The following is a 13,557-nucleotide window of genomic DNA, read 5'->3' on the forward strand; positions in this document are numbered from 1 at the left end:
TTGATTCACCTCCGCTTCCGTAGAAACTTGTCAGTTGTGCGCATGTTTAGTCGATCCCCTGCATGTTTTCCTTGCTGATGTTGCACTAGACATGTGAATTTCTCAGTATTTACATCTCGTTTTTTCTAATTGTAGTCAACTTTCCGGTCACCATGAAGACGAGATTCACCACCATGGATATCAGGGCAGTTATTGCCGAGATCAATGCTAAGTACGTGATATGTGTCCTTTTCTTTAGCCAGGTGGCTAAGCTAACTATCGCTCATTTGGATGTTGCTGCTAATGTTGACCAACCATTCATTTATTTTTTGCTTCATTCTTTCACAGCTACATTGGCATGAGAGTGAACAACGTCTACGACATCGACAACAAGACGTATCTTATCCGACTGCAAAAGTAAGGACAGAAAGTGGATGGAAAACTTGCCTTTAAAAGTTTCAATGTTGTTTCATGTAGCTACTAGCTGTAAACTAGCAATACCAAGAGTAAATACAATATCTGCTTTCAAATTGTGATTGTAGTTAAATTACAATTATGCAGTAGTGGCAGAGGCCTTTTCACTGACATACTATAAGCTCACTTTAAAGTTGTGTATGAAGAAATCTGGCAGCTGTCAAGAAAATGTAGAAAGGTGCAGTACTTTCCTCTTAACAACGATGTTGAGAAGAAATATAAAGTATTATGTTACTCAAAATTTCACACAAGTATAGAACCTGCTTAATATACATTATTTTATTCCATCTTTCAGTCAGTATGCATAGGCTAACTCAGTGTGTCATTTTGTTCTCAGGCCTGACTGCAAAGCTGTTCTCCTGATTGAGTCTGGGACTCGAATTCACTCCACAGACTTTGAATGGCCAAAGAACATGATGCCTTCAGGCTTTGCAATGAAAGTATGAACATCTTGTTTATTGAATAAAACTAAACATTTTTATCATGACTTTATAGTTTTAAATGTATTGTAGGCTTTTATAATATTTTGACCTAAGTTTGATTCAAGTAGTATATGAGTACTTAAACGTTTCTTTCTGTAGTGCCGAAAACACCTGAAGTCACGGCGGTTGACTCAGATTAAGCAGCTCGGGATTGACAGGATTGTTGACATCCAGTTTGGTTCAGACGAAGCTGCCTACCACCTGATTATTGAACTATATGACAGGGTGAGAGAACATTTTGAGATGCACATATTTAACTTTGTTCATATCAGGCCTTTAAACCCCAACCATGACATTATTACATACCTTGTTGTTGCTCTTTTCATATCTGCAGGGTAACGTCATTCTTGCAGACCATGAGTACACCATCCTGAACCTGCTGCGGTTTCGTACAGCGGAGGCAGAAGAGGATGTGAAGATTGCTGTAAGAGAGCGGTACCCTGTGGAGAACGCCCGACCCCCTGAACCTCTCATCAGCTTAGAACGGTAACCACATCTTTAGACGTGCTTGTTAAACGAGAGTCACATCCTTCAGTCTTCAATAAACATGTTATTCTTATACTAGAGTCTCTTTTTGCTTATTTTATGCAGACTCACTGAAATCCTCAGCAAAGCATCTAATGGAGAGCAAGTGAAGAAGGTCCTGAACCCTCACCTTCGTAAGTAGACAGCCACCAGTTTGAAATGATTGACCTGAAACAGATACACTTGAGTTTACATTTTCATCATGTATCAGAAAATTAACAGACTAAATTATGTTTTGTGTTCTTTCCACACACACTTCCAGCTTATGGAGCCACTCTGATAGAACACAGTTTGATAGAGGCCGGACTGCTGGGCTCTGTCAAAATTGACAGCCAAGTTGATGCTGCTCAAGGTAGGTGGAGAAATAAAGGTCACCATAATTCTGTTTTCCTGTTTTTGATCTGACTGTTTTTTTTCAGTTGCACCTAAAATCCTCGAAGCCCTGCAGACTGCAGAAACCTACATGGAAAAGACTGAGAACTTCAGTGGCAAAGTAAATGCTCTTTCAAAAACAGCATGATTTGTTTTGAGAACGTTTTTGTTATAGATGTGTTGTATTCACAAACTCTGCTTTGTTTTGTTCAAGGGCTTCATCATTCAAAAGAGTGAGAAGAAACCAAGCTTAACTCCAGGAAAACCCACTGAAGAACTGCTTACGTATGTGTGTTTTGTTTAACACTTCGGTTGCAATCAACAATTATTTTATTACTGATGAATCTGTCGATTATTTACTAGATAAGTTTATTTATTTTCGGTCTGTAAGATGTCAGAAAATAGTGAAAATGACAAAGTCAAAGGTGATGTCTTTCCAAAACCCAAAAGGTAGTAGCGAAAAGAAGGAAAATATCCACATTTCAGAGACTAAATACAGTGTTTTCTGCCATGTCTGCATGAAACAGTTAATAGATTATCAAAATAGTTACTATTTTTTGTGGCTCTATTGAAGACCTTATATGTAATTTAACCTATCTTTGCCTACTTACAGGTATGATGAATTCCACCCATTCCTCTTTGCCCAACATGCAAACAGCCCCTATTTGGAGTTTGATACTTTTGACAAGGTAAACATTTGCATGGCTTCTCATTTGGTTGAGTTTCTCGATGCCTTGTATATAAAAAGACTATTGATCCTTTCTCCTTTTTTATTCCTTTGGCATAAATGAGTCCTCTATCTGCTGTGCTCCTCTCACTCAGGCAGTGGATGAGTTCTTTTCTAAGATGGAGAGTCAGAGGATTGACATGAAGGCCTTGCAGCAGGAGAAACAGGCTATGAAGAAGTTGGAAAATGTTAAGAAGGACCACGTGCAGAGACTGGAGGCTTTGCACCAAGCTCAGGTCAGCATCACTGCAATCAGTATGTTGGTGTTGAGAAGAATTAAGGCAACTGTATTTACATTAGACTTTGCTTAAATACAACAAATCTTGTCTGGTGTTGCAGGAGGTGGACAGAGTAAAGGGTGAACTTGTGGAGATGAACCTGTCTGTGGTGGAGAGGGCGCTGCAGGTGGTGCGCAGTGCACTGGCCAATCAGGTGGACTGGACTGAGATCGGGATTATCGTCAAAGAGGCGCAAGCTGCTGGAGACCCGGTGGCCTGCGCCATCAAGGACCTGAAGCTGAAGACCAATCATATCACCATGCTTTTAAAGTAAGACCATCTGTAGTCCCACATACTGTTCTGCTTATTGTTGGACCATTATGTTGCTTATGCATGTCTTTTTCCACCTAGGAATCCTTATGTTTCCGAGGAAGACCAGGAAGAGGAAGGGAAAAAAGATGCAGTGGAGGAAAAAGGAAAGAAAAACAAAAATAAAGACAAAGGACAGAACAAGAAGTTGCAAGGGAACAAGCCCATGCTGGTGGATGTGGATCTTGGCCTGTCTGCATATGCCAATGCCAAAAAGTAGGTTCAAATGAATCCTTAAAACACAAAATGGAGCATTGTGTGGTGGTGTTTTTTCCAGCTGATGGACCTGTGTTTTTTAGGTACTACGACTTTAAACGCACTGCTGAAAAGAAGGAACATAAAACCATTGAAGCGGCAGGTAAGGTAAGAAAACAGTTTTATTCTACACTCGGGCCTAAGGCAAGGACCAGTGTTTGTTCATATTCAAACTCAGGATTTAGTGCAGTTTAAGTGTTAATGTGGTGTTATTATGTCATTCAAGGCTATGAAATCTGCTGAGAAAAAAACACAGAAGACACTAAAAGAGGTTCAGACTGTGACCACCATTCAGAAGGCCAGGAAAGTCTACTGGTAAGACAAACATCACCATGTGTACCTGTACATATTCAGACCTTGATGCAGTATTTTTTTATACGCAAATGACAGGCAGCAGAGTCTCAGAATTCTGTTAACTAATTCACTTCTTTTGGAAGGTTTGAGAAGTTCTTGTGGTTCATCAGCTCAGAGAATTACCTCATAATCGCAGGAAGAGATCAGCAGCAGAACGAGATTATTGTCAAACGCTACCTCCGGGCAGGTAATGAATGAACACACTGTCTCTTTTTAGAAAACTGTAATTCCTTCCAAACAGATGGTTTATCCCCTCATGCGTGCCTTTTAATTTCTCAGGAGATATCTATGTTCATGCTGACCTCCATGGAGCGACCAGCTGTGTGATCAAGAACCCCGCAGGTAAGCCTTTGCTATTTGACCTACAGTTTGTGATCATACTTAATTTCTCCACTAACTTTTGAGCATCTCCTCCTCTCCGTCTTGCTCTCCCAGGTGTCCCCGTCCCCCCTCGTACCCTGACAGAAGCTGGCACCATGTCTGTGTGCTACAGTGCTGCTTGGGATGCCAAAATCATCACCAGCGCCTGGTGGGTTCATCATCATCAGGTGAGTCATCAATATCTGGCAGATAAATATGCTAGCTTTTCATGTTTGTGTGTTATATAACCAAAATAATACCAATAATGTTTGAAATATGTTTTATTTATAAGCAGTGTTATATCTATATTTTGTGTTCAGGTGTCGAAGACTGCTCCTACTGGAGAGTATCTGACCACTGGAAGTTTCATGATCAGAGGTATGACACTAAAATAAAAAATGAACACATGTTACACAGTATTATGGATAATGATGATCATCTAACAGATGACATGTTTCTCACCAGGGAAGAAAAACTTTCTGCCACCTTCTTACTTGATTATGGGATTTGGATTCCTCTTCAAGGTAAAATACTTCCATGAGCTGTGAGTACGTATTTAACTCTTTGTTTTCAAACAATTAAATGTCAGGCTTGTCTCTTTGCAGGTCGATGAAGAGAGCGTGTCTCGGCACCGAGGGGAGAGAAAGGTGAAGACCATAGAGGAAGACATGGAGGACGTCTCATCCAGAGCTGCTGAGCTGTTAGAGAGGGAGAGGAGCTGATAGGTAGAAGACACCAAATGATTCACTGAATAACTGTATGCATCAACCGTTTTTAAAGCTGATTTATTTGCCTTTGCCTTTGCAGGTGATGACAGCAGTAATGAAGATCAGGGGGAGGAAAGAGCAGAAGGAGATGGAGAGGTGGAAAAAAAGGTTAAAAAGGCGGATGAGGGCGATGATTCTGCGAGTGGAGAACTGGCTGCTGTTCCTGAGGACGCAGAGGAGGGTGGAGACAGTGAGGAGGAAAAGGAGATGAAAACTGAAGAAAGTGAAGAGTTCAGCTTTCCAGATACGACCATCTCCCTCTCACATTTACAGCCCAGCAGGTAATGTTACCTTTACAATGCTAACACTGATGTCTGAGGCCTGACAGTTACAGTACTGAACTTGAAGTTCAATAGTTGTAACTGTGTGTCTCTATTTCTAGGAATACTCAGAACCCTGGTTTTAAAAAGGAAGTGACCACTCAGGTAATTTATTGCTATATAACAGTTTTATCCAAGTAACATCAGAAAGGAATCCCCATATGATTCATTCATTTCTCTACAGGGGGAAGTAGACTCACAGGTGACGAAACACGTGACTGCCAAGCAGAGAAGGTAAATGAATGTCCTTAAATACAACAACTTACAGTTAACATGCACTTCTCCCTGTTCAGCACAGAAAACAGACTTAAGATGGCTGGTTTTACCAAGTCATAAACAGAGGAATGTATTGTATCTTTGCCCTTAGAAACATTTCTGAACTTTGTTTGCCACTAGAGAAGACAAGAAGAAGAAGCAGAAACAGGAAGGTTGCGACATAGAGGAGAAAACTGAGATTCCATCTGCTGGCTCAGCAGTCGATCAGGGATCCAAAGGTGGAGGAGGTCCCTCCCAGCCGCAGCCGAAGAGAGGCCAAAGGGTAAGAGACGAGTGAGATAAGATCAGATGTTCTGTTCTTTGGACCAGATTTAAAACTATGCAATAAAACATCAACAATATATAGTGTCTGAACATGTTTGAATGAAAAACTAGAACACACCATATTAAAATAACTAGGCACGTAACACCCATTATCTGTAGCTCAAAGAAAGCTGTGATCACTAATGTATCCTTGCAGTATCAAAAGCTGTAATAAAATATAAACATTTTATGTATGATATTAAATAATTACCTGAAATAACGTCTCAATGTCAAGATAATGTAAGCAATACCAGTTATTTAATATCAATCTCTAACCTCCATGTTGTTTCTGTATTTATTTCCTGTCACTGCAGAACAAGTTGAAAAAGATCAAGGAGAAGTACAAAGACCAGGATGAAGAGGACCGGGAGCTGATGATGCAGCTGCTCGGGGTGAGGATGAATAAAATATGGATAAATGTTGTATCACTCTGTCATTTCATCATTTAAAATAACCATGCAATACTACACTGACAGCTGTTGTGCAGAGCGCTTTAGTCTGACTCAATAATGAACTGCCTCTCTTCTGCAGTCAGCTGGTTCCACTAAGGAGGAGAAGGATAAGGGGAAGAAAGGAAAGAAGGGGAAGGGGAAAGACGAACCTGTCAGGAAACCACCCCCCCAGAAACAACCTCCCAAACCTCGTAATGTGGAGGCAGCAGTGAAAAAAACAGATACAGCTGGAGAGGAGGGTGATGAGGAGAGACAGCCCGCAGAGGAGGGAGGTGCTGCAGAACAGGAAGACAAGGTACGATACACTACCAGTGTCTGAACGTTTTGTATAGAATTAGATACTGCTGTATGCAAAATTAAATAGTGTTTTAAAAGATTGGTGTCCTCTCTTTCAGGAAGACGATGTGGACCAGGACAACCCCGGAGCAGAGGTGGGTTTATATTGTTACCTTGCAAATCTGAGTTAAGATTCCTTCTGATATATTTCCTACAACAATTAAAAACGTTTTGAGGTTGAACGGGTAATTCGGCATGATGCCTTTGAACCCATCATTAAGTTTGCTTTTATTTTGGTCTAACTTTATCTTTGTGCTGCCTCAGGAAGCAGAGAATCTGCTCACCTCTCTGTCGGGCCAGCCTCATCCTGAAGATGTGCTGCTGTTTGCTGTGCCAGTCTGTGCTCCATACACTGCCCTTACAAACTACAAGTATGTGCTCATTACTTGTTTGTGTGTACAAGACAAAGTGAAGCTTGAAGGAGCTAAACGACTCTATTGTTTTCCACAGACACAAAGTTAAACTGACTCCAGGTGCTCAGAAGAAAGGAAAAGGTATGAATAACGATCTATTTTAATATATTCATAAAGCCTTAACAGTAGAATGTATTGCTGTGAAAATTGATTTTGTTGTTGTTACCAGCTGCACGCACTGCAGTTCTCAGCTTCATGAAATCCAGAGATGCCTCAACCAGAGAAAAAGACCTGCTCCGCAGTGTCAAGGTAATGAGGTTAACTGCATGTTTACTATACTATGGCTTTGACATTTAAATGCTTACTTGACAGTACTTTGTCAAGTGTAATGACATTGGAGTGGCATACTATGACTATTCAAGTCATAAAATGTATGAATAGTTTTTCACATTTGCAAATTAAGCACCCTTGGAAGCTGCATTCCTTTTTGTTTTGTTGCTAATCTCCCAACAATTTCTAGAATAAAACAGTTTGAAAAGATAACTGACAGCTTCATTGGTAGTTTATTTTCTTGATGTTATGATTAAAACAGTTTTCCCTCCATTTTCATCTTGTGTTGCAGGATACTGATCTATCCAGAAACATGCCAGGCAAAGTTAAGGTATCCGCTCCGAACCTGCTGGCTGCCAAGAGGAAATGAGGGACGGGTGAACACAGACGGGACCCTGCCCAACTTTATCTACATTTCAAGCAGAAGCATCACAGTACAGCTGTTGAATATCAATCATTTATTTTAATTATTGATTGTGTTTGTTGACATACAATTTCTTCAAAATGAAAACATGTAAATTAACAAAGCTGAACAGAACACATCTCATGGTATGTGTTTATTCTGTGAGTATGAAGTTACAATATGCATTGTGTTGTACAATACAAAACATCACGACTATGTGCAAACCAGGCAAAATTCAAACAAAGCCCTTCTGACATCAGGCGTTTCAGTGCAACTTGGCTCGACATCCAATACACTCGCAGTATTTGTATTTTTTAGTAACGGTTTAAATAAAAACAAAATGCTACAGGAGCCACTCCTGATAATTTAAAAGCCTCTTTGAGAATAAAGAACCCAAACATTTCCTCACAAATATATAAATACCTCTCTGTATATATATGTATATAAATAAAAATTCACATTTCTGTGAGTTCAGAGGAGATAGTCTTGCGAAACAAAGCACTAGTTTTAGGTCTGTGAGATCTTGAATAAAAGCAACAGGCTTCCTCATTTGTCACTGTTAAAGCAAACCTGTTCGAGCCGTGCTGCTGCGGTTAGTGTTAAGACATTAGCTGAGGAAGAGCAATGAAAATTACCATTTCAAAAAGCGACTGGCGTTTGTGCGAGGACCGGAACTCTATTGTGGACCCTAGGGTTTACCAACAGGATGTCCTAAAATATTATGGAGTAAAGGGAAGTCCCGCCCCTTTTCCAAACTAAACATTTTCCACATTAGCCTCAAAAACACAATGGATTTTCTCACAGGGTTTCTTTCAGAGGTTTTCCTGAAAAGCCGATCATGATGGGGATTTTCCGTCTATATTCCAAGCTAAGCAGGTATATACTACTGGCAAGCACAACAAACAAAAAATGTAAAACTTCATTTTTCAAGCATTAAACAAAATAACCTCTCTGGAATCCTAAACACAGAAGCACTGTCATTGTATCAAGTTTGACCGGTTAAGTTTGGTCTTAATCAAATGTTTGTTGACAGTACAGAAGTATCAATCAATGTATCTTAGAACACTGACATGCAAACCACACTTTTATAATTTTACCTTTTGAGTTACCTTTCAGAGTAATTAAAGAATTCATCCTGAAAAATGATGCTTAGCAATAATCAGAACAAATAACCCAAATCTAGTGCAGGAATTCTGCTCCACTAAAGGTTTAACTGGCTTTTTTAAATTGTGTGTTATAATGAACAGAAAAAAGGTCATGAACAGCTGTGAAGATGGTCGGATAGCTTTAGTTTGCATCAGTCTGGACCCTGTTCGAACTGGTTTTTTTTAAAATTGGTTCACACACATTAAACTAATGCTTTAACAGGACTACCCGGTTTGACAATTACACTCAACCATATGTACATACATATTCTCAAATCCTCTGGACTGGATTTCCTCGTAGCCTAGGAGCCCAGTGTGTTGACCCGTGACATTCTCTGTTTGAGGCTGTGCAGGAGGTGTTTAGGCAAGCAGTCCCAGTAATTACACAGTCGCTCCCTATGCTGCAGAATGGCCTCCATACAGAACCTGGAGGGTGGGGACAGGCCAACATAAGTACAATATAACAAAAGGAGAACATTCTGGTGTGTGTGTGTAAGGTTCACACTCACCGAACTAGTGATTTGGGCTGAACGTTCAAGACCAGTAACTCGTTGCTGTGAGCCTGTGCAGTAAAAGAAAAGTTCAGTTAAAAGGATTTCAACATGTAAAAACAGGTAATAATTAAATATTACTTACAGCTCTGTGATGAGACAAAAGGTTGTTGGCACACCCTCCAAACACAAACACCTCTCCGTCTGGACCGGAGCATGCTGTGTGCCACAGCCTGAAATACACAGCACAATGTTCACTTACAAACACACACAAAGCTTAATCTATACAAATCTAAAAAGGAATACGAGAGAATTACCTCGGGCTCTCTGTGTGACTGTGTTTGAAAGGCTTCCATTCATTTTTGCTTACATAGTAAAGCCAAGCATCACCTGAAAATACAGATTATAATTCTGTGAGACTGGCGATCATTTGACATGACTGATTTTTGTGATACTCCAGAACAAGTGTTAAACTCACTCAGAGTCTCTCTCTCTGTGGTGAAACCTCCAAATAAAAAGATGTGGTCTGGTGACACCGGAGTGAAGGAGTGCCAGGATCGGCCCACAGGACCATGCTGAGGAACGCTCCTGCAACAGGGTCAAAGGGGAAGACAGAGAGAGTTGAGTCAGTTTCGAATATCCCAAAATAGGACCTGATATTAAGTTGTTTTTTAACTATACCCTTTCCACTTTGAAAAGGAACAAACTTACATTTCATGCCATTCCCATGTGTCCAGGTCGATGCAGTACAGGTCATTTAGTCTGTAGTTCTATGAGCCAAAGGAGATGGGAGTAAGAATGTATTATTTTATTGTAAACAGGTAGGTATGACGAGTATTCACAACACAAGAGGCAAACCCACAATGAGACACTCTAGTTTTCTTACCTTGTATCGTCCCCCAAACACATAGCCTCGGTTACCAACTGTAGCACAAGCATGAGCAGCTCTGGGTGATGGGGCATTTCCCTACATCAGACAATATCAACATAAAGTAAATGTGGGTCAAAAAAGTTGAGTTGAGTGTGTGATGAGGTTGTGCGAGGTCATATTGTTAGCGTCAGTGCTTGTGTTTACCCTGGTGTTGGGCTGGCTCCATGTAGATGTCTCAAGGTCCAGGATGTGGATGTGGTTGTTCCAGCCTCGCCCAGGGCTGTCCCACTGCAGAAGCAAACAAAAAACACATTTATGTAGAAGATTGTAAAACTGTCTTTACAAGGGAAAAAGAGAGCCGTTTATAAAAAATATTTTAGAAATCTGTTTACCACGAGTGAAGATGATTCATCATATTCAAAAGTCCCTTGCTGTGTTACTTGTGGAGCGTAGCCATAGCCCCCAAAGAATATGAGTCTGTGGAAACAATATCAGACCAAAGTCACTTAAATATCTTCCCCCAAAGATAACAATCGGTGATAATTATTGCAAATTCATTATTTTGTGTGTACCAAACTATGGTTAATCGTATCACATGGCTGAAACTTGATGGCCAATTAACATACAGATGTAGCAAACGAGTGCTAAAAGACTAGATTTAATAGGATAACAAAATGTTGGTCTAACACCTTGGAATCTTATGGTCTTCTAGTTAATGAGATTTTATTATCATACTATATTTGATCTTTGAGCACATAGGGTTTCAGTTTTTTCCTAAAATATAGTGGGATAAAAAACCACCTAATTCAGCCACTATTAATTGACTGATTTGGAATATTTATTCAGATTTGTACAGAGAACACATTCAGCTCATCATCAAAGTCCAAGGGGAAAAAGGTAGTCATCTCTAACCTGTTTTTCTGAACCCAGCAGCCTAGCTTGTCTTTGCAGGTAGGAGGGATTCCTTTAAGATCCCTCATTTCCTCCCAAACAAGTACAGGGGCTCTCAGGGGCAGACGGTATATCTGCAAAGCACAGCATAAAATATAGGAGTTCTGAAATATAATCTCAAACAGCAGGCTGACCTGCTTGAAGGTCTTTTGATTTATAGCAATCATTCGAAAATAACAGGACGTTAACAAATCTGCTTAATGTAACACACAAACTGTACCCTGTTAGTGTTCCCTCTGGCGTGATGACCTCCAAATAAGTAGAGGACTCCATCAACACAAACCCCACAGCTGCCTGACATGGATGTTTGCAGATTACCTCCTGCTGCATGTTTTGTCCTGTTAACATTTTGAGTCTTGTTATTTTTTGGGCAAAAGACGGACATTTGTTGCTGAGGACAATCATATCATTATGCAATTTAAATGTAAAAGCAATTACCATACTCCTGACTCCATGTTGTATGTCCAGATCTCATTTTTTGGCAGATACAAGTCAAAGAATCCATGGTTTTGAGCATTCTTGTACATGGGGGAGAATAAACAGGTATAGTTTTTTTCCAGAGCTGGAGTGCAAGCAAGTACATTTACTAAAATACTCAGTTAAGTTCAACTTTGAGGAACTGAACTAGATTATTTTCATTCATGCCACATCCTACTTCATCTTTCAATGCAAGACTTTAACTTGTAAAATATATATATATATAATAATTCCCCCACCACTGGAAGTATCTAACAAGCTTCTTACCTTGTATCCACCCCAAATATACATGATGTTTCTGTCCACCACGGCTATATGACCACTGCGCTCAGCTGGTGTATCCACCTCAAACGATTCAGATACTTCAGTTTCCAAAGGCTGTTCATCCTCCACCTCCTCCTCCTCCTCCTCTTCCTCCTCCGCCTCTTCATCCATATCATCATTTACCATCCAAGCAAACAGTCTCTCTTCTTCATCTGTGTCTGAGTCATTGTCATCCTCTCTGGCTGGCCGGTCTCCAATGTCTTCCTCCATCTCTGCCACTCTCTCTGCCATGTCAGTCTGTACTGTCTTCTGTCAGGAGTGAGAAGTGAGAAAGTGAGAAAGAGAAATCACCTAAGTAACTGCTGATAGGGTTTCTTTGATCAGGTATGATACATCCAAATCTGCAAAGTAACTAAAGATTAAATGTAGTGGAGTTAAAGTACAGTGTCTACCTCTGAATTATAGTGGGGTGGAAGTACAAAATAGCAAAAAATGAAAATACTAAAGTCCCTCAAAATGGTACTTAAGTACAGTACCTGAGTAATTGTACAAAAATATTGGATCCATACTTTTTAATCCATTTGTGTTTTTTTGTTACTGTTGTTTTAGTAAATGTAAGACAATGGAATAGATCATGTTAGCTGGCAGCTCGATAAGCTGACCTACTGTGTTAGCTTAACTATTTAGGATAGTACAATATTGTTAGCTTAGCATATAAATAAAAGAGAGGACGAACTAAAGTCCTAAATGATGATATATTTGATAACAATGCCCAAAATGACTTGTCACAATTAAAGCAAGCCCGAAATAGCTGTTCGTCAGTCACAACGGTTAGGCTAGTAACAAAGCCTCTGTAAACTTGAACATAAAAAACACTCCCGACTATTCAGTGCAATAAACGCTCTAAAATTATATAGTTCACGTTAGTGTCAAAGCTAAACTAGAAATTATTGTAGTTGAGGGTAAGAAATAAGCTCGCCAGTAGTTACCTTGTATTGTAAGATGTTTGTTTTTTCCTGCAAATTTCAAAAGAGGTACGCCATGTATTTAAGGTCATCACAAGCATTCTGGGGGCACGACCGGAAGTTGTCGTCCTTTTAAAGACGCCATCTTGGTAAGGTCGGAATAAAAACAAATTGCACTGCTACCTCTATATATTCTATGACTGCTACCCATGTTTTGTTCTTCTTACTAGTGGGTTTTATGGTTTCCACACCCACCTGGTATCCGATATCGTACAAAACCGTAAACAGTATAACATTCACTGTTAGTTCATCCATAAAGAGAGTCCCGAAGAACTCTCTAACAGGCGTTGACAAGAGATTTTCAAAATAAATGTCTTTACTTTGTTCACCCCTTTCATTAACAGTTTATATACGTCAATAGTCCATTGCTTTCGAATATAGAGCATACAAATCCTGTTTTGACAATCTTACAAGTGCAATTTCAGCACAAATATATACATTTAAATATACACTCTACATTTTAGGTTCATTGCCTGGAATGTCAGGCAATGAGCCCTAAATATAGAGATTATATCAGCAGCTAATTCTATTTAAAATGTTCAATTTTATAAGTTGTGTTAAAGGACAACACAATATAAATGTATTAGACACATATTAGCAATATGTGTACCATTTTGACAAATAATTCTCATAAAACAGTGTGATTGAGACTAATTAAATGTTGACTTTGGTATCTAT

The 13,557-nt window shown here is 39.6% G+C and overlaps 2 protein-coding genes across 3 annotated transcripts; one reads left to right on the plus strand and one right to left on the minus strand.

The window, feature by feature from the left end:
• Positions 1–29: 29 nt before the first annotated feature.
• Positions 30–8,124, plus strand: LOC134881513 (ribosome quality control complex subunit NEMF-like). The gene is given in 33 exon segments (XM_063908902.1): positions 30–211; positions 328–396; positions 791–893; positions 1,035–1,160; positions 1,270–1,421; positions 1,527–1,594; positions 1,723–1,812; positions 1,880–1,953; positions 2,047–2,117; positions 2,446–2,521; positions 2,655–2,795; positions 2,899–3,107; positions 3,189–3,362; positions 3,446–3,509; positions 3,628–3,716; positions 3,839–3,942; positions 4,035–4,097; positions 4,191–4,303; positions 4,436–4,493; positions 4,581–4,639; positions 4,721–4,820; positions 4,823–4,840; positions 4,923–5,163; positions 5,265–5,307; positions 5,387–5,436; positions 5,599–5,740; positions 6,096–6,173; positions 6,313–6,528; positions 6,629–6,664; positions 6,834–6,940; positions 7,020–7,063; positions 7,152–7,231; positions 7,545–8,124. Coding segments are annotated over 33 exon segments (3,195 nt in total). The 5' UTR covers positions 30–152; the 3' UTR covers positions 7,623–8,124.
• Positions 7,696–13,010, minus strand: klhdc2 (kelch domain containing 2). Of its 2 annotated transcripts, none has more exons than XM_063908903.1 (14): positions 12,844–13,010; positions 11,858–12,163; positions 11,552–11,631; positions 11,334–11,451; positions 11,075–11,187; positions 10,555–10,639; positions 10,367–10,450; positions 10,178–10,258; positions 10,003–10,061; positions 9,770–9,879; positions 9,609–9,681; positions 9,437–9,524; positions 9,310–9,362; positions 7,696–9,226 (listed from the first exon to the last, which is right to left on the minus strand). In XM_063908903.1, the coding sequence occupies exons 2-14, from the start codon at positions 12,143–12,145 to the stop codon at positions 9,103–9,105; spliced, it is 1,356 nt and encodes a 451-aa protein (XP_063764973.1). In that variant the 5' UTR covers positions 12,146–12,163; positions 12,844–13,010; the 3' UTR covers positions 7,696–9,102. The 2 variants fall into 2 exon arrangements, with proteins under 2 accessions (XP_063764973.1, XP_063764974.1); XM_063908904.1 differs by having other exon boundaries at positions 11,858–12,160; positions 12,844–12,944.
• Positions 13,011–13,557: the final 547 nt, after the last annotated feature.

The sequence above is a fragment of the Eleginops maclovinus genome, chromosome 19 (genome assembly GCF_036324505.1).
Source record: "Eleginops maclovinus isolate JMC-PN-2008 ecotype Puerto Natales chromosome 19, JC_Emac_rtc_rv5, whole genome shotgun sequence".
Lineage (NCBI taxonomy): Eukaryota > Metazoa > Chordata > Actinopteri > Perciformes > Eleginopidae > Eleginops > Eleginops maclovinus.